Source organism: Pleurodeles waltl, chromosome 5 (genome assembly GCF_031143425.1).
Source record: "Pleurodeles waltl isolate 20211129_DDA chromosome 5, aPleWal1.hap1.20221129, whole genome shotgun sequence".
Classification (NCBI taxonomy): domain Eukaryota; kingdom Metazoa; phylum Chordata; class Amphibia; order Caudata; family Salamandridae; genus Pleurodeles; species Pleurodeles waltl.
Window position 1 is genome coordinate 615629094 of NC_090444.1, and position 21083 is coordinate 615650176.

Sequence of the window (21083 nt, forward strand, 5' to 3'; positions counted from 1 at the left end):
TCTGTCACATGTTTTGTCTTTTGCACTGTCTCTAGCGCAGAAAGGTTGTGCAGTAGCTACCATTAAGGGTTATTTGTCGGCCTTGTCAGCCTTCATTTGTCTTCCAGACCAACCATCGTTATTTAAATCCCCTATTGTTCTCAGATTCTTGAAAGGTCTTCTGAATCAATATCCTCCAAAACCATTCGTTATGCCTCAATGGGATTTGTCCTTGGTCCTGACTTTCCTTATGGGGTCCCCTTTTGAGCCTATGCATTCTTGCCCCTTAAGGTATTTGGTTATTAAAACAGTATTCCTGGTAGCTATAACATCTGCAAGGAGAGTGAGTGAGTTGCAGGCCTTATCGGTTAAACCCCCTTATATAACGTTTTATGGGGATAAGGTGGTGTTGAGGACCAAGGCTGCTTTCCTTCCGAAGGTTGTTTCACCCTTCCATTTGGCTCAGACAATCACTTTGTCCACGTTTTATCCTCCGCCTCATCCTTCAAAGGAGGAAGAAAGACTACATCGCCTGGACCCAAAAAGGGCGTTGAGCTTCTATATCGACAGAATGAAGGATATCAGGCTGGAGGATCAGCTGTTTGTCGGATACGTGGGCAAGAGGAGAGGAAAGGCAGTCCACAAGAGAACACTCTCCAGGTGGGTTGTTCTTTGCATTAAAATCTGTTACTCTTTGGCAAAGAAGGATCCGCCTGAGGGCATTAGAGCTCACTCCACCAGAGCTAAGTCGGCCTCTTCGGCCTTGGCCAGGGGTGTTCCTGTGGTTGACATCTGCAAGGCCGCAACTTGGTCGTCCCTTCACACTTTTGTGAAACATTACTGTTTGGACTCTGAGGTCAGAAGGGACGGTCATTTTGCACGGTCAGTGCTGCAGGATTTCTTGGTTTGACCATTTAGGCACCCACCGCCGGGCGTGGTACTGCTTTGGGACTCTATTCATCAGGTGAGGAATCCACAGGTAGTTGTATCCATCAGAAGAACGAGTTACTTACCTTCGGTAACGACTTTTCTGGTGGATACATTAGCTACCTGTGGATTCCTCACGGTCCCACCCGCCTCCCCGTTGCCTTTTTGGTCTCTCCAAGCAATCCTTGAGTGTGCTCCTTTTGGTCTTCAAAGTTGCAATACATTTTGCATGTATGATATTTGTATATATGTGTATATGTATATATAAATCTATATATATATTGGGTATATACATGATTCGTATGTATAAATATATTTATTTGTTTAAAAAAAAAAAAAAAAAAAAAAAAGGTTATATTAAATCTACAGCTATTTTATTGCAATGTTGTGTGATTTACAATATTAAGAGATGTTGCTTTGCTCTTTCATTGCATTGGGTTATTATTATTATTCTCATGCACGTAAAAAATGTTGGTACTGTCATCGGCACGTCGGCGAGGACTTCTTATTGCCTGTATGACGTCAGACGGCGTCGCGTGGGCTAGAGTGACGTCCTCGTCGACGTGCAGAGACTAGTAAGAAGATTTCCGTCAAATGCTGGCGCCATGGGAGTATTCATCAGGTGAGGAATCCACAGGTAGCTAATGTATCCACCAGAAAAGTCGTTACCGAAGGTAAGTAACTCGTTCGTTTGGACTCTGAGGTCAGAAGGGACGGTCATTTTGCACGGTCAGTGCTGCAGGATTTCTTGGTTTGACCATTTAGGCACCCACCGCCGGGCGTGGTACTGCTTTGGGACTCTATTCATCAGGTGAGGAATCCACAGGTAGTTGTATCCATCAGAAGAACGAGTTACTTACCTTCGGTAACGACTTTTCTGGTGGATACATTAGCTACCTGTGGATTCCTCACGGTCCCACCCGCCTCCCCGTTGCCTTTTTGGTCTCTCCAAGCAATCCTTGAGTGTGCTCCTTTTGGTCTTCAAAGTTGCAATACATTTTGCATGTATGATATTTGTATATATGTGTATATTTATATATAAATCTATATATATATTGGGTATATACATGATTCGTATGTATAAATATATTTATTTGTTTAAAAAAAAAAAAAAAAAAGAAGGTTATATTAAATCTACAGCTATTTTATTGCAATGTTGTGTGATTTACAATATTAAGAGATGTTGCTTTGCTCTTTCATTGCATTGGGTTATTATTATTCTCATGCACGTAAAAAATGTTGGTACTGTCATCGGCACGTCGGCGAGGACCTCTTATTGCCTGTATGACGTCAGACGGCGTCGCGTGGGCTAGAGTGACGTCCTCGTCGACGTGCAGAGACTAGTAAGAAGATTTCCGTCAAATGCTGGCGCCATGGGAGTATTCATCAGGTGAGGAATCCACAGGTAGCTAATGTATCCACCAGAAAAGTCGTTACCGAAGGTAAGTAACTCGTTCGTCTGGCAGAGCATTGATATCAAAACTAGCAATATCTATAGAAAGGTTTTAAGTTTTCTTTTATCTCTTTCTGTTTCAGCAAATGTATTGTGTATATCCTGGTTTGTTTCTAAGTGTATATCTAATGTATATCTTCTAAACTAGAGAATTATTAATGTCCATCCTGTTTGAAAGCTTGCTGTTTAAGGATGTCAACGATGCGACTAATTCTAGTTTTGTGAAAGGCATCTAAGATTTGGTAACAGGGGACTTGTTGAAGTTGTTCAAAAAATTAGACAGGTTTAAATTTCCCTGAAGAATTATATCAAAAAGTAATCTTGGTTGTTTGATAGCTTAGGCAAACTAGGCTAACTGATGCATATTTAGTTTTTCAGAGCCTGTTTCAAACAGAGCTCGGGTTCAATACAGATTACTGTCTTGACTTGTTTGGTAGTCTGCTCTTTACTTGTTTTTATTTTGGTGTCTCCATCCTCATAGTGCTTTCTTAATCTTTTTTTTGTTTTTTAATACCAGGGAACAAGCATGATGATGGCACACAGAGTGATTCTGAGCACTCAGGGGGTCACAAACGCTTCATGAAGAGTGCTAACCTTGACGAGCACTTGAGGCATTGCCATGTTGAACAAAAAGTGTTGCACCCGAAGGTTAAGCCTATGGAAAACCAAGAAGAGTCAGAGAGCCAGACTGCTTTCATGATTGAATTCTTTGATGAAGGTCATTCACGAAAGAGACGCGCCTATTCTTTTTCTCAGACTGCAGGCGTTTCATGTGCAGAAACACCTTTTCCTGGCCCACAGTTAAAATCTGAGAAAGCAAAACCTGCTTCAGGAGATGCCAAGGGACCTTCCTCGGCTTTTCAGGCAGGTCTGGTTTCTAATAGAGTGATGCATAACACCCAGCACATGAAACATTTACTGAAACAAAAATCAGATGATCCATCTTCTACATTTGTCTTGTCTCAGTCATTGCTCAGAAGCTCTGGGAGTCTTGGACATCGACCAAGTACAAACAACGGGTTTGACAAAAGAACGCTAGACTTTCATACCAGTGCCGTTGATAAGGACAATGATGATGACTTAAGTGACAAAGGGACCTACACTATTGAATCGGACTATCCCAATCCTGAAGAAGTGAAGGCGAGAAAGATGATTGACAAGGTAAGAATTAAAGCCATAGAGCATTCAGAAATGTAGGCTCAGTTAGTGAATCTCTGACTAAATGCCCGTTATTGTGTTATAACTAAATGTTGCAGTACTGACTGTATTTCTCACGTATGATGTTAGGTGACGGTTTCCCACAGATATCTTTCAAAAGTGAATTTAATTCTCCGAGTAGTAATGACACATGCTAGTCAGTGTCATCAGCAAGTCAGCTGTCAGATGTTGTGGTATAGTTGATGTAGCAGTAGAAGTTGCATGCTAGCTAGTTGTGCAGCAGAAGCAATGACTCTCTGAAACATTCTCTCCCACGCAACACCTCTATGGGAGTGCAGATGCAGAGTTGTTTCCCTACTGAGCTAAAATCATATTAGTTATGAGAATGTTGAAACCTGTTGCATTCAGTGACAGATTCCAGTTACCAGAACAACCGTTGAACATTTCAACTGTATCTCGAGCAATTCCAGTATTCCATCACTTTTTCCTTGAACAACATTTCATGTTTCTTTTTCGGAGAGGGACACTGGAGAAGCCCCTCCAGAAAACATGACACACTACAATGTTTTTCTTCCACACTATATGGCCTCAGGCCTGCAGCCTCTTATTTATTGGAGGAAATTTATTATATTCATAAAAGGAAGATTCAGTGAGCTCAATTTGCTGATCCCGGTATACTAAGTAAAGAGAAAATGAGTTCCACTTGTTCTGCCACCTCGATTCTTTCACTCAGTGTGATGCTGTCTGTAATGTCCCAGAAGGTATGCATTTTTTTCTATAACAGTTATTTAATTTTGGAAAAAGTGATGTAAGTGTTTATATCTTTCAATGTTCAACTATCCAAGCTACTTGTGTTTCAACTGCTAACTTACACATCAGAATCAAAAGCATGTACACATGACTGAGCTAAAGGTTCTTTTAGGTCCAGATCTTTACAAAATGTTTGCAAAGTTTCAGATGGCTTGAACATGTAGTGCTTGAAATTGAATTATCCTGCTTTTGTTTTAATTATCTTTGGAAGTTGATTTTATTAGCTGGGTTCTTTGACCTGAAGATTATTATATTTATTTATTAAGAGGTTTGAAAAATACTTCACAGTCGCCTTTTCGCACTTAACCTCTTAGCTACTGGGCCTAGTGTGGCTGTAGATACACATACTCTTAATACTCCTGCCATCTAGTGTTGGGTTCGGAATGGTGCAATCGAAAGCCTCTGAGCTGAAACCATCAGACACCAAAGACTCTGGCCAGTCTCTTCCAGCCCATCTCCAATTGAGCCCATACTGGAGAAAATGGACACTCATCACTGCCGCTCCAGATACAGGAGTGCATAGGTTGGATTTTTGCCACTCCTTCATCCCATGTGCTCCCTAAACGAAAACCGTTGTTTCAAGAGGCTCTGGACATTCCTGTCCCTTCCAAAAAACAAAGGACAAGGCATTAGCCCTTCTTCGAAAAGCTCCTCTTCCTCCACCATCACCACCTCCTTCTTTGCCACCACCTTATTCCCCTTCAGATTCCCCCACTTCACCCATACCAGCAGATTACACTCCACAGGGTTCCCCCAACTCTTAAACTAGCGGTTTAGTGGGCCCTCCAGATGACACTGACCCCTTGGATGCATACGACCCTGATCCCATTCCTTCCACTGATCCTGACTTCTACCCCGCATGCCTCTCACCACCAGAGGGCACTACTTCCTACCAGCAAGTAGTCGCCAGGACAGCCTCTTTTCAGAATGTGGAGCTGCACAAGAATCCTATTGAACAGGACTTCCTATTTGACACACTAAGGGCCACGCACAGAGAAACTCAATACTTCCCCATGCTCCCTGCCATGCTGATGATATCTTTAAAGAGCCTGTCCATTCACACATCATTACACCACGGTAGACAAAAATACAAGGTGGCCCCCTCTAACCCGCTGTACACCAGGGCACAGGTACCACCTGATTCCACCGTGGCAGCGAAAACCAGTACAAGGGCTAGTAGTTAAGCCACTTGAGACTCTCCTCCCCGTGAGAAGGAAAGTGAATGTATTAATGTTTCTGGTACAAATGTAGCTGCTCAGGCCACAAACCATTGGTGGATAGCCAACTCCCAGGCCCTTTTTGCCCGGTACGATAGGGCCCACTGGGGTGAAATGGAAGAGCTCTTGCAGATTCTTCCAGAGGAACATCGGCAAAGGGGTCAGCAGATTGCCTTAGCGGGCCAGACCATCTCTAATTACACTATTAAGCGGCCCTTCATGCCTCAGACACAGACTCTTACAGCATCAACGCCAGTGTCCTCTTGAGGCGAAATGCTCGGCTGCTTTGCTTGAGTTTTAAACCTGAAGTCTAGCAGGCAGTACTCAAAATGCCCTTTGATAAGGAGTACCTCTTCAGGCCACAAGTTGACACCACATGAGATAAGCTAAAAAAGGACACAGATACTGCAGTGGCCATGGGTGCCATACATACCAATCCACAAAGGGGTTCCTTTCGCCCTTCTGGCTTTAGGGGCTCATATAAATCCTCCTCCTCAAATGCATCAACATCACATCCCAGAGAGCCTCAGTCCACTAACACAAGAGGCTTCTACCAAGGTTCCTATAGGGGATCTTCCCATAAAGGGAGAGGGAAAACCTCTGCCTCATGTTTCTCCCCCTCCACTGCAAAGCAGTGACTCGTTCCACCTTCCCCTGATCATCTAACACCCGTCGAGGGAAGAGTTCAGCAATTTTATACCATCTGGGACACCATCACCACGGACCAATGGGTCCTAGCCATTACTCAACATGGTTGTTGTCTGGAGCTCACTACCACGCCTCACAGCATTCCCCCTCGCATTCACAGATGATTTCAGGAAGTCCTAACCCTTCTCAAACAAGAAGTCCAGGTCCTCCTTCTCAAAGGAGCCATAGAGCCTGTTCTGCCACAGCATCAATATTTAGGAGTACATTCCCTATATTTCCTGATTCCAAAAATGGGTGGCTGTCTCAGGGCTCTGAACAAATACATCCTTTCAGAACACTTCCACATGGTTACTCTTCAGGATGTCATCCCTCTTTTATAGGAAGGCGCCTTTATGACAATCTTAAATCTAAGGGATGTCTATTTACACATACCAATTCACCCTGCACACCTAAAGTACTTAAGGTTGGTCATTGCAGGCAAACATTCCCAATTCAAGGTCCTTTTCTTCGAAGTCACTACCGCTCCCAGGTTATTCACAGAGTGCTTATCAGTGGTCGCAGCACACCTGAGAAGGCAGAACATTCACGCCTTTCCTTATCTGGCTCATAAAAGCCAACACGTTACAACAGTGCCAACACCATACTCTGTTGACAGGGGATCTCCTTCACAGTCTAAGTTTGACTCTCAACATTCCCAAATCCCACCTTCAGCCCATGCAGGTTCAACCTTACTTAGGGGCCATTCTCAATGCAGAGTTAGGGTTAGCGTATCCTAGCCCAGCTCATGTTCAGAATTTCCACACCCTTTTCCCTCAGTTTCAGGAAAACCTTTCCTACACAGTCAGGACCATTATACGTCTGTTGGGAATGATGGCCTTGTGCATCTCCATAGTTCCCAATGCCAGACTTCCATGCGTTCCCTACAGCATTGTTTGTCTCACCAGTGGGCTCAGTCACAGGGTCACATGGAAGAACTAGTTTTGTTAGACCACCACACTCACCGTTCACTGCAATGGTGGCACACCAACAACCTTTTGAAAGGGTGTCCTTTTCTAGACCCTTTGCCTCAAGTCACACTAACCACAGACGCATCACAGACAGGTTGGCATGCTCATCTTCAAGATCTGACAGTTCAGGGCCTCTGGGATGCCAATCCCAGGTCCTTACACATCAACTACCTGGAGCTTCAATCGATATTCCTAGCACTGAAAGCCTTTCTTCCTTACCTGTCTCACAAGGTTGTCTTAGTTTGTACCGAAAACATGATAGCCATGTATTACTTACAGAAATAGGTGGTGGACATAGTCTTTTCTGCTCTTGCAAGTCTCTAAGACCATATGGAAGTGGGCCCTGAACCACTACATTCACCTAGTGACAGAGAGTCTGCCCGGGCCGGACAATGGCTTTGCAGACCTGCTCAGCAGGATACAGCAACAAGTCCACAAGTGTGAGCTCCACCCACAAGTCTTTCAATCATACTTTGCAAAGTGGGGAACTCTTCACAAAAACCTTTTCACCACAGCAGAAAATGAGATATGTCCACACTTCGCATCCAGGTTTCCACACCCTCTATCCAAGGGCAATGCTCTATGGATGAATTGGTCAGGGATATTCACCTACACTTTCTCACTTCTCCCTCTCATTCCATTTCCAGTTCAGAATATCAGGCAAACGTCTCTCACCATGATCCTTGTGGCTCCCACTTGGGCATGTCAGCCTCAACAAGGACAAATAATACATCCACAACCTAAGTCACTCAACCTTGTGATATGGCTCTTGAGTCATAGAGTTTGGCTACCTAGGCTTACCTGCAGAATATATGGACATTGTTAAGGAAATCCCGTAGACATCACTACTAGAGCCTACTGTGCTGCAAACTGGAAACCTTTTGTATGCTACTAACAACCCAAATGTATTGATCCCATGAAAGCTAAGATATAATTTGTACCACTTAAAAAAAAAAACATGAAAAAAAACTTAGACTTCACTTTCCATTCAAATACATTTAGCAGCTACAGCTGCATATTCACAGAATAGACAATATGTTTCCTTGTTCAGATTCCCAGTGATTTAGGAATTCATGGAAAGCCTTAAATGGTTAATTCTACCTAGGGTACCGCTGCACCATTGTGGGACCTTAACATTGTGCTTACCAAACTCCTTGGGTCCCTCTTTTGAACCACTCCATTCATGTCCACATCTGATAGAGACTTCTAGCTGTAGATTCCTTACCTTTGAATTTCCCCGGGTATCAGTCTGGATCTGGAAATTTTTCTTCGAGCAGTACCTCTGCGTGCCGTCAGGTGGCGTCTGTCGACTCCACGGACATCGTGTTCGCCGTGATGACATCACGGTCATAAATAGGCGCCACCTAGGCACGCTGACGTCAGTTCTGTTTTTTCCGTGCCAGCCTACGTGCAGATCCGGAGAGAGCTACCTCAGTCATTTTTCGGCTAAGACGACACATTTGATTAATTCTTTTTGACGAAGTCGTTGATGCGTTGAGGGTTGTCCCGCAAGACCGGTTTTAAGAACTGCCACTCCTGTCACCGAACGATGTCGGTGACTGATCTGCAACTCGTGTGTCTTTGGTGCCTGGAGCGCGAATACGACCCGAAGTCGTGCTCAGAGTGTCAGGCCATGAACCCAAAAGCTTTGAGGGAGAGGTCCCTAAATCTCATGGCGGCCCGACACTCAACTCCGCGGCGCTCACGGTCTCGTTCGAGAGGAAGGTCTCGAGACCGGCCGTGGAGTCACCACCACTCTTCGTCCTCAAAGTCATCGGGACATTCGGGTCATAAGAAGAAGAAGTCGAAGAAGGACAAGTGTTCATCGATTTCACACCGTCGTTTGGATGATGCGGCGCGGGAAGACCGTCAACGCTCTAGGCCTCCGTCCTTGGAGCCTTCATCTGGGCCGGCGCTGCGCTTCCCCGACTTCCCGGGAGCCAAAGCCATCCCTGCCCAGCTCAAAGAATTTTATGAGGCAATGTGCCTCATTTTTGGGCAGACTGACCAACCTTCGGTGCGCTCGGCCACAGGTGAGTTGGTGGGGGCCCCCTTGAGTTCGAAGTCGTCTGTTTCGGCCACCGCTCCGGATCCAATCGTGGATCCGTCCCGACGACAGTCGTGCCACAGCGACCTTCCCCGGCGTTGGGTCAGACGTCAACACTGTAGACGCTTCCGATGTTGGTTGGGCCCACAGTCAACTTCGATCCCATTCTCATACCCGACGAGCTGGAACTCCGTCGCTCGACGCCGATTCCGTTCTCTGTGGGCTGTCCTTGGCCCAGGGTTGATCCAGACCCTTATGCACATGGGTATGGATATGGGGAGAGTTTGGAGGGGACGTTGGGCCCTTTAGAATACCAGCTTGACCCCCAAATGGACTGCGTGCAGGATTTAGGTGATGCCAGTGGTCTAGACATCTCCCCTGACACAAGTATGCTCTCTCCTCCAACCGTGGCTACTGAATAGGGTGCCTCATACTCCATCACGGTGAGAAGGGCGGCTGAGGTCTTGGACCTCGAACTACCTTCTGTGGAGAATAGGCCTAATATCATAACCAACGTGCTTCAACCAGGGTATTCCTCATCAGAACCCCGTCTTCCCTTAAATCAGGCACTGACGGACGTCCTTTGGGATACTTGGTCCATATCCAGCACAGGGGCTCCTGTGAGTAGGACAATTGCCCGCCGCCATCAGCCTGCGCTGACAGACACAAAATTCCCCACCAAGCACCCCATGCCTGACAGCCTTGCCATCCAGGCTTCTTCTTCATCAGGTGCATTCTTTGCTGCACCCCTGGATAGGGAATCAAAAAGACTGGACAACTTGGTGAAGAAGTTGTTTTCTTCCAACAGTCTAGCACTGATGTCCGTGAACACTGCATGCTTATTGGGCCGCTATTCCCATACTCTCTGGGGCACGGTCACGGAAGTGCTGCCAAGAGTTCCGGAGGAGGCCTGGACTATCCTTTCCCAAGCCGTAACAGATGGGAGGGACGCAGCGAAGTTCATGATTCGTTGTGGACTGTATATGACCGACTCTCTGGGCAGATCGGTTGCATCGACGGTGGCATTGAGATGCTGAAAACATCTGGCTTCTCAGGGGATGTCCAGCAATACTTGATGGACATGCCCTTTGATGGTACACGTCTCTTTGGAGGCAAGGTGGACTCGGTGCTCGAGCGCTTAAAGGATTCCCAAGCCACGGCCTGGTCCCTCTACCTCGCACCTGCTCCTAGACCCCAGCAGTTCGCCTTTCGCCCCTTTTGTGGCTACGCAAGGGGCACCCATCTACGTCCTTTCCCCCCTGGCTATCGACCCACGCATGCTGTACAGCCCCTGCGCGGCAACAGACGAAGGACCCCATGCCCTCGGAGATCAGGAAGCCAGCGGGTCGCCCAGGCCACCCCAGCCCCGCTTCACCCTCCAAAACTTCCTAGTCCGCGGGTACACCAGGGACCACTTGGCGGCAGGATTCGCCATTACCTGCCCCAATGGCAATCCATTACCTCGGACCGGTGGGGCCTTGAGATTGTCCGTAGGGGCTACTCCCTCCACTTCGAGACACCTCCTCCAGCCATGCCACCTTCCTTCAATCGGATATTGCAGAATCATATGGCGCTTCTCCATGAGGAAGTCCAAGCCCTTTTGGGCAAAGGAGCTATAGAGAGGGTTCCGTTGCCAGAAGTAGGTTGTGGTTGCTATTCCTGCTACTTTCTGGTGCCGAAAAAGGACAAGGGACTTTGTCCTATATTAGATCTTCGGTCCCTCAACCTCTTTCTCAAAAAGGAGAAGTTCAAAATGTTGACATTGTCTCAGGTCCTATATTCCCTGCATCCCGGAGACTGGATGGTAGCGTTGGACTTGCAGGACGCATACTTCAACCATTCCCATCTTGCCGGCCCACAGACGTTACCTACGATTCATGGTAGGTCACGAGCACTTTACCATGCCCCCTTTTGGCCTTACCAGTGCCCCTTGGCTGTTGACAAAAGTGATGGTAGTGGTGGCAGCTCATCTGGGCAGGTTTAGGGGTCCCAGTCTTCCCCTACCTTGACGGTTGGCTGTTGAAGGCAAATGCGCCCCAGACAGTCGTCTCCCACCTCCAGACTACGGTGAACCTTTTACATTCGCTGGGGTTCACTATCAACATGCGACAGTCACACCGGACTGCATCTCAGACGCTTCCTTTCATAGGAGCTGTTCTGGATGCAGTGCAGTTTTGACCATATCCTCTCTTCATGGCTCCGCGCTACTGGCGTGGAAAGTCGTGAAAAGAAACTGACGTCAGCATGCCGGGGTGGCACCTATATATGACCGTGACATCATCACGGCTAACACGACGCCAACGACGCCCGTGGAGTTGACCGACGCCCCCTGACGGCGTGCAGAGGTACTGCTCAAAGAAAATTCTCCGGATCCAGACTGATGCCTGGGGAAATTTAAAAGTAAGGAATCAGCAACTAGAATATGTCTCTACCAGATATATCATTACCAAAGGTAAGCAACCTGTACTTCACTTCTTCTCCTGGAAAGTAGCTTTCTTAGTGGCCATCACTTCTCTCAGACATGTCCGTGAGATCCACAAACCATCTTTGGAAGAGCCTTTCTTCCAGATTCATAGAGATAAAGTAGTCCTTCACACTAACTTTACATTTCTACCTAAAGTTGTTACTCAGTTTCACATAAGCCATTCCATTAAGCTACTTGTCTTTTTTTCGCAACCTGACTCTGTTGCAGAAGCAGTCCTTCCACACACTAGACATTAAAAGAGCAGTCATGTTTTACATTGACAGAACTAAAGAATTTAGAAAAACTGTACAACTCTTCGCAGCTTTTTTTACACCACACAAAGACAACCCCATTTACAGAGCAGGCCTAGCCAGTTGAATAGTCAAATGCATACATATTTGCTATGCTAAGGTCAAGAGACCTTTACCCATTTCTCCCAGAGATCACCCCACTAGAAAAAAAGTGCTACTATGGCTTTCCCATTCCCATAGCTGACATCTGTAAGGCAGTTACTTAGTCTACACCACACACATTCACAAAACACTACTGTGTAGATGCCCTAGCACGCAAACAACTAATGTAGGTCAGATGGTGCTGCGTACACTTTTTCAGTGAACTGCAACTCCTACAGGCTAGCCACCGCTTTATGGAGGGACTGCTTTTACAGTTTATGCAGAGCATGTGTCATCTAACGGATTGTTCCTTACCCTATAAGCATTTGTTCATGGCATGTAGTGCATTATCAGGAGATTTGTACCTCACATGTGTGGGTAGACCTAGTACCTGCAATAGGAAACAGCCCAAACCACAACATTGATGAAGCACATTTTGCCACTGAAAATTGATCCTTTCTTTCCACTGTGGGTAGCTCGAGATTTTGGATCATAGCTTATCCGGCACATAGGGAAACCTAGCAACCCTGTACAGTTTTGAAAACTAGATACCTAGGGGAATCCATGGTGGGCTGACTTGCATGGTGCTCACCACGGTTTTTTACCCAGAATCCCTTTAAACCTCAAACTTTGCACAAAAAAAGTAACATTTTTCCCCACACTATTGTGATGAAAAGTTTGGAATCTGCGGGGAGCCACAAACTTCCTTTCACTCAGTATTCCCCCGGGTCTCTCGATAGAAAATGGTACCTCATTTGTGTGGGTAGGTCCAGTGTCTGCGACAGGGAATGGCCCAAACCGCAACATAGATGTAGCACGTTTTCCCACAGAACACTGACCCTTTTTTTATTTATGTGGGTAGCTCGAGATTTTGGACCCTAGCTCAGCCAGCACGTAAGGAAACCTAGACAGCCTGTACATTCTTTTAAGCTAGACACCTAGGCAGGGCTCGAAAAATCTACTGCACCACTGCCATTGGCAAATTTATTTTAATGAGGGCGAGCTAATTTTAGATTCCACTCGACCCTTCTGGTGAGTTGACAAAAAACAGGTGTTCTGTTCGGTCAGAAACTGAATTAGCAATTAAGATGCCTTTAAATCTTATTGTTGTCACATTTGCTCTGTGTTCAAAGACAGAGGCCAAATGTCAGTTTGTCTTCTTGCAATGGAAATACTTTTCCTTATGACTGCAGAGATCCAGGATTTTGTAAGGTGAACTGTCTGACCAATGTGAAGTGAAAGGCTTTTGGTATCAGCTTTTTCCTAACAGACAACACTTAAATAACTAAGTCACCTTTGCAATCATTTAAAAATTTATTTCAGTAGCTGACAAAGACAGTTTTTTGCACTTGTGTCATGAAAAAAATATTTTTGTAGGATTGAAAAAAAGGCCAGAACACTTTACTTGGTGATGTGTAAATGATAAATGTTTTCTGCGACCCAATTTTCACAGATCATTGTTAATACATTATATAGTTTTATCAGTAGAACTGCAAGTTAGTGGGAAGGTTTTTGGACATTGCTTGGAAATTTACTGTCTGTATATGACAGTGTGCTACCACATCATGCTTTAATAATATATTTATTGAAAGTGAGTGTTTAAACTTAAACTGAGAAACACTCCTGCCCTGATGACAAAGCAGCTAGTAAACTAAGAGGCAAGTCATGCATGGATCATGTGTACCCTAGATGTATTATGCATGGAGCAAACGTTTAGTGTATTTAATCATAGAAAAGAGTATTTTTTTTACAGCAGAAATGCTGAATTAATATATTTGAAGGTGTACTCGTATGTGAGAATGAAGAAAAAAGCGACTGTAAACTACAATATTTGCCTTGGATCACACAAATTGAGACCCGTTTCCGGGTCAAGTACATTACAGTTAGGTCGAGTAGATTATTCAAGCTGCTCGACCTGTAGGCCTAGTAACATTTTTATGATTTTTTGAGGCCTGCACCTAGGGGGATCCAGGTTGGGCTGACATGTGTGACTCTAACCACATTTTCTTACCCAGAATCCCTTGCAAACCTCAAACTTTCTCTAAAAACGCATTTTCCTCACATTTCTGTGATGAATAGTTCTGGAATCCACAGGGAGCTATAAACTTCCTTCCACCCAGCATTTCCCCAGGTCTCCCAATGAAAATGATACCTCACTTGTGCGGGTATATCTAGTGCCTGCTGCAGGAATGGATCAGATGAGTCAACAGAAGCCCTTGCATGAGAACTTCTGTTGACCCTATTGTGATTCATTCCTGATGCGGGCTCTAGGGCCAGAAACAAAAGTGGGGAAGCATTGTTATTGGGGTAAGTGGGGGGAATGATGGGTGGTAGTAATTTTGTGGATCCCTGCACATTCCTGTAGTTTGTCACAGAAATTCAAGGGTATCCTGGTTAAGAAAACGTTTTGGGGTCCACACAAGTGACACCTCTCTGGTGTCTAGTTTTCAGAAATGTCTGTGTTTGGTATGTTTCCCTAGATGGCCACCAAGCCTGGAACCAAAAACGCAGGCAAGTGCCCCCTGGGAAAACCAGATTGTTTTGGGACACTTGTTTGACTTATTACACTTTGGTTCTCATGGGCAATCAGAGTGGTCCTTGTGTAATATCCATAAGTTTCCTAACAATCACTTCAAAATCCAGTCAAGCCTTTAACATTTTGCCACATACGATACTCTGTGGCAACGTGGCATATGTTCTGTTCACCAGCATGTGCAATGTGGGGACTATAATGCACTTGTAAATCGAGGAATTGAACACTTACCATATTCTGAAGGCAGATAAGTGTTGAGTAGGCTAAGAAATTCCACGATTTCCTGAAGTTAAAGAACAAAAATTCTGTGGCTGCTTATCTAGCAAAGTAACGGCCAATATACAGTATGTACCATGCACAGCCATTGAAAGGTTTGCTTGAAGGCAGCTCCACCTCATTCAATTTCCCAGTAGTTCACTTTAGAATGATACAAGATAAAGCCTGTTGGAAAACACAGGCCTGGCTGAGTTAGGCCCTGGGGACAGTAAAAACAACTCTCCTGCTTCTTTTTCTGCTTCAAGCAGACTTCACATTGATGACATGGTCAGTCCTTTTTAGGTGTTTTAGGAATGCAGTCAGCAAAGTGACTCTCATGCAGCCTTGCCACGTCCTCCAAAACATATGAAGTGTAGCAGTGTGACTTTCAGTGACGACAGCTGAAAGTCAAGGAAAGACATGAATCTTCTGTGTTTTTGTGTCAATAAACAACAATTCTCATTGTTTGTTGCCATCTGGATCAGGTGGGTAAACAGTTTCTTGTACCAAGGGAGAGTTTTACAGCTCTCATTGTGTGACTGAAGAACCTGGTCGTTCTTGTCCACTCTGCTCATGTGCTTGTTGTAATCAAGGTGGGCTTGTGAACCTAGGCCATCTGACCCCAAACCATGATGGGGGGGGGGGGGAAGTGCTTTCATCATGAATTGTAGTGAGCACATGCACATAATGCCTATCCGAGCACTTGACTGCGAGCATTTCATTGGAAGGCAATGTGGTGCTCTGGGAATCCTGGAGATTTTTGCAAACGAGCTCTGTAAGGAAATGCCTCCTTGGCATAGTTACCCCCTGACTTTTTGCCTTTGCTGATGCCAAGTTTTGATTGAAAGTGTGCTGGGACCCTGCTAACCAGGCCCCAGCACCAGTGTTCTTTCCCTAAACTGTACCTTTGCTTCCACAATTGGCACAACCCTGGCATTCAGATAAGTCCCTTGTAACTGGTACCCCTGGTACCAAGGGCCCTGATGCCAGGGAAGGTCACTAAGGGCTGCAGCATGTCTTATGCCACCCTGGGGACCCCTCACTCAGCACATGCACACTGCCTCACAGCTTGTGTGTGCTGGTGGGGAGAAAATGACTAAGTCGTCATAGAACTCCCCTCAGAGTGCCATGCCAACCTCACTGCTTATGGCATAGGTAAGTCACCCCTCTAGCAGGCCTTACAGCCCTAAGGCAGGGTGCACTATACCACAGGTGAGGGCATATGTGCATGAGCACTATGCCCCTACAGTGTCTAAGCAAAACCTTAGACATTGTAAGTGCAGGGTAGCCACAGTTCCATGATGGCTACACTGAAAACTTGGAAGTTTGGCATCAAACTTCTCAGCACAATAAATGCACACTGACGTCAGTGTTGAATTTATTGTAGAAAGCACCCAGAGGGCATCTTAGAGATGCCCCCTGAATACAAATCTGACTTCTAGTGTGGGGCTGACCAGTTTCTGCCAGCCTGCCACAACCAGACGAGTTGCTGGCCACATGGGGAGAGTGCCTTTGTCACTCTGTAACACCTGGCGGTGAGCCTCAGAGGCTCCCCCTTTTGTTACAACACCACAGGGCATCCCAGCTGGTGGAGATGCCCGCCCCTCCAGCCACTGCCCCCACTTTTGGCAGCAAGACTGGAGGAGATAATTAGGAAAACAAGGAGGAGTCACCCACCAGTCAGGACAGCCCATAATGTGCCCTGAGCTGAGGTGACCCCTGCCTTTAGAAATCCTCCATCTTAGTTTTGGAGGATTCCCCCAATAGGATTAGGGATGTGCCCCCCTCCCCACATGGAGGAGGCACAAAGAGGGTGTAGCCACCCTCCAGAACAGTAGCCATTGCCTACTGCTCTCCCAGACCTTATCACACCCCTAAATGTAGTATTTAGGGGCATCCCAGAACCCAGGAAATCCGATTCCTGCAACCTGAAGAAAGAAGGACTGCTGACCTACAAGCCCTGCAGTGAAGACGGACGACAACAACTGCTTTGGCCCCACCCCTACCGGCCTGTCTCTGGTCTCGAAAACCTACAACCAGCGACTCATTCGACAGGGACCAATGACCTCTGAAGCCTCAGAGGACTGCTCTGGACTAAAGGACCAAGAAACTCCCGTGAGCAAAGCTCTGCTCAATTTGAACAACAACTTTGCAACTTCAATGAACTTCACTCTTCCCACTGGAAGCGTGAGACTTCACACTCTGCACCCGATGCCCCCGGCTCAAGATCCAGAGAACCAACACCACAGGGAGGACTCCCCGGTGACTGCGACCCCGTGAATAGCCAGAGACGACCCCCCTGGGCCCCCACAGCGACGCCTGCAGAGAGAATCCAGAGGCTCCCCCTGACCGCCACTGCCTGTAACAAGGGACCCGACTCCTGGAACAAGCACTGTACCAGCAGCCCCCAGAACCAGAAGGAACCAAACTTCAGTTCTGGAGTGACCCCCAGCCGACCCTCTGCCTAGCCCAGGTGGTGACTGGCTCGAAAAGCCCCCTGTGCCCTGCCTGCACCGCTAGAGTGACCCCGGATCCCTCCATTGAAACCAATACAAATCCCAACGCCTGTTTTGCACACTGCACCCGGCCACCCCTGTGCCGTTGAGGGTGTGTTTTGTGGGCCTATATGTGCCCCCCCCTCCCAGTGCTCTACAAAACCCACCTGGTCTGCCCCACGCTGACACGGGTACTTACCTGCTGGCAGACTGGAACCGGAGCACCCCTAGGTGTTTTGGGCACCTCTTTGACTTCTGCACCTGACTGACCCTGAGCTGCTGGTGTTGTAACACTGGGGTTGCCTTGAACCCCCAACGGTGGGCTGTCTATGCTCAGGAACTGAGACTTGTAAGTGTCTTACTTACCTCACAATCTAACCAATTCTTACCTCCCCCAGGTACTGTTGATTTTTGCACTGTCTACTTTTGAAATAGCTTATTGCCATTTTAACAAAAACTGTATATGTTATTGCTCTAATTCAAACTTACCTGTGTGGAGTACCTTGCCTTTTATTTATTTACTTCAAATCTTGAACTTGTGGTTCTAAACATAAGTTAATAAAATACATTTTTCTATATAAAAACTATTGGCCTGGAGTTAAGTCTTTGAGTGTGTGTTCCTCATTTATTGCCTGTGTGTGTACAACAAATGCTTAACACTACCCTCTGATAAGCCTACTGCTCGACCACACTACCACAAAATAGAGCATCCAAATTATCTAATTTTGCCACTGTCTTACCTCTAAGGGGAACCCTTGGTCTCTGTGCACACTATTTCTCACTTTGAAATAGTATATACAAAGCCAACTTCCTGATAGCTCCAGCGAGAATCCTTTGCGGTGACAGCGAACTGTACCACAGGTCACAGTGCCAGATTTGTAGAGCTCACTAAACAGTTCTACTCCTATAAAGAATTGTCCACATACCTTTTGTGAAGGAGTGGCTGGACAAGCTCCCATGTAGTCTTTCCTATGACCCCTAGCGTGGGAGGGCAGCCTGCAGGGTTTAGAGTGGGCTCCTTCCATGTATACTCTCTCAAGCTGAACACATAGCCAGTAGAACTCTCACACAGCATGTACAGCTTGGTGCCATAGCTGTCTCTTTTGCTCGCAGTGTACTACCTGAACAGCTGCCATCCTTTGTACAGGATCATTGACGTCTATATTCTTTCCAGGAGTATAAATGTCTGGAAACCCGGCAGACAAATGTTCAACGACAGGCAAAATCTTGAAAAACTTGTCATGGTCTTGGGGCAATGCAGCAGAATTGTAATTAAAAAGCAGCATGTGCTGCAATAGCAAAACATTTTCATTTTTGGCACCCCAAATGACCACCTCATTTGATTCTCTCACTTCCACCCATCAAAAATTCCCTTCATCTCTCCATAGTCCTTCTCTCACAAACACATTTCATTTGTTTTAAAGTGCTGGTAATGATTGGCTTTACTAATCCACTCCACTATCCACATAAAATATAGATCTGTTCTTTGCAGCAGTCACATTAACCCGCTGCACAATTTTATGACAAAACTGCCACTAGACTAAAACTTGTATCTTTCTTTCTAGCAGGAACATAATCAGAAGAGTTATCTATGCCCGATGTTTTGTGTTTGTATATACACACACAAACACACAGATATATATATATATATATATTCAATGGCATGTGTAGCTGCAGATACACATGCTTTGCATAAGTTCGCCATCTAGTGTTGGGCTCGGAGTGTTACAAGTTGTTTTTCTTCAAAGAAGCTTTTTCAAGTCACAAGATCTAGTGACTCCTCCTCTCGGTGATAGTGCTGCGCATGGGCATCGAGTCCTTTGTTAGATTCTTTTCTTTCCGTCTTTTGGACGTGTTCCCTCTTGCTTTGGTAGGTCTCGGTTCGGTACTATCTGAACTTCTCTATCTTTTCCATCAATGTCGGTATAGTTTTCAAATGCGTTTCTAACTACAATTGATCCGATTGTAGCGTCGGGATCGATGAAACGCCCCTTCGGGTTCTCACACCCTTTTCGGGCCTACTGCGTCACAGGCTCATGGATCAGACTCCATTTCGATTCTGCCCTCAGTGCCACGCCAAGTTCCCCTACACCAACCAACACTCAGTGTGCAACCTCTGTCTCTCTCCAGATCCTAAGGAGGAAACCTGCGAGGCGTGCTGATCCTTCGGATATAAAAAGACTTTGCAGTATCGAACAGCACAACGACTAGAGATGGCATCGAAGTTAACAGAAAAACGCCTGACATTTTCGGTGAAGGAACAGGCACAGACTGCAGTTTCCATCGCAGACTCCGATTCCGAGAGGGACTCAATTGGGGACAGCCAAGTTATTCCTCCAGTGCAGTACGTGAGTACGCCAGCCCCTTCCCATAAACCAAAACAATTAAAAAGTCAGCACAGAAAGTCTTGGGTCCACCACTGCTTGCTGGCCATTGTCGACCCGAAAATTACATCTCGACGACCGGCTCTCGGGTTTAGTGTTGAAAAAGACCAAAATCTATTCGCCCAAACAGACTGCCACGCCTGTTTCGGGATCGAGTCGTAAAATGGAAGGTTCCACTTCGGAACCAAAGCATCTACTTACCACCTAGGAGCCGAAACATCCAAGCTCCTCTTCGGAGCTGAAAAAACTTCCACCTGCTTCAGAGACCACATTAACCCCATTCTTGAGGTCACGGACCATGAACAGGAAAATACAGATCCAGAAGGATACAGGGAAAATTATTGCTTCCTCCTCCTCCTATAACCAAGAGGAAACTGTCATTCCAAGAAGGTTTGGAATCAGGACCTTCACCGGTGGAAATATTCAAACACAGAGAGAAGCTACAAGTGCATCAGCCTTCACAACCACATTCGCCTTGCCTTCATACTTCTCCACCACCTGACACTCCACCACCACCTTCACCAATACATTTTTCTGCACAATCTCCTGTTTCCTCACATGGGGATTATATGGGTGATAATCCTTATAATATAGACCCATGGGATATGTACGATTATGATCCAATTTCATCTAATTACCCTGATCTGTATCCCACAAGGCCATCGCCACCTGAAGACACCACAGCCTATAATCGGGCAATTGCTAGAGCAGCCACATACCACAATGTGCAGATGCACTCTAAGCCCATAGCGGATGATTTCCTATTCAACACCCTATCCTCTACACATAAGCAGTACCAATGTTTGCCCATGCTACCAGGCATGCTAAAACATGCTGATAACATGTTCAAAGAGCTGGCAAAAGCTAGGGTACTAACACCTAGGGTGGGTATAAAATATAAAGCTGCACCATCAGATCCAATTTTTATAAAACAATTGACACCTGATTCCATTGTGGTCAGCGCAGCTAGGAAAAGGGCAGTCAGTCAGTCCACAGGGAAAGCTCCTCCATCTGAAAAAGAAAGCGGCAAGTTTGATGCAGCAGGCAAGAGTGGCAACTTAAGCTGCGAATCATTGGAGAATTGCCAACTCCCAAGCTCTTTTAGCCAGGTATGACAGGACCCATTGGCACAAAATGCAGGAGTTCCTTCAATGTCTCCCTACTGAACACCAAAAAAAGGTACAGCAGGTAGTGGCAGAAGGACAAGCAATTGCCAACAGTCAAATCGTATCCACCCTAGACGCTGCTGACACTGCAACTAGGGGAATAAATACCAGTGTTCTGACTAGAAGGCATGCTTGGTTGCGGTCCTCA

The 21083-nt window shown here is 46.1% G+C and overlaps 1 protein-coding gene across 7 annotated transcripts in view; it reads left to right on the plus strand.

Moving 5' to 3' along the window:
- Positions 1–21083, plus strand: part of CEP170 (centrosomal protein 170) — a 556616-nt gene that overhangs the window by 243585 nt on the left and 291948 nt on the right. For all 7 annotated transcript variants that reach the window (XM_069234469.1, XM_069234471.1, XM_069234466.1 and 4 more), the window contains exon 9: positions 2877–3520. In XM_069234469.1, the coding sequence (XP_069090570.1) occupies positions 2877–3520 (644 nt within the window). The remainder of the gene's footprint in view (positions 1–2876; positions 3521–21083) is intronic.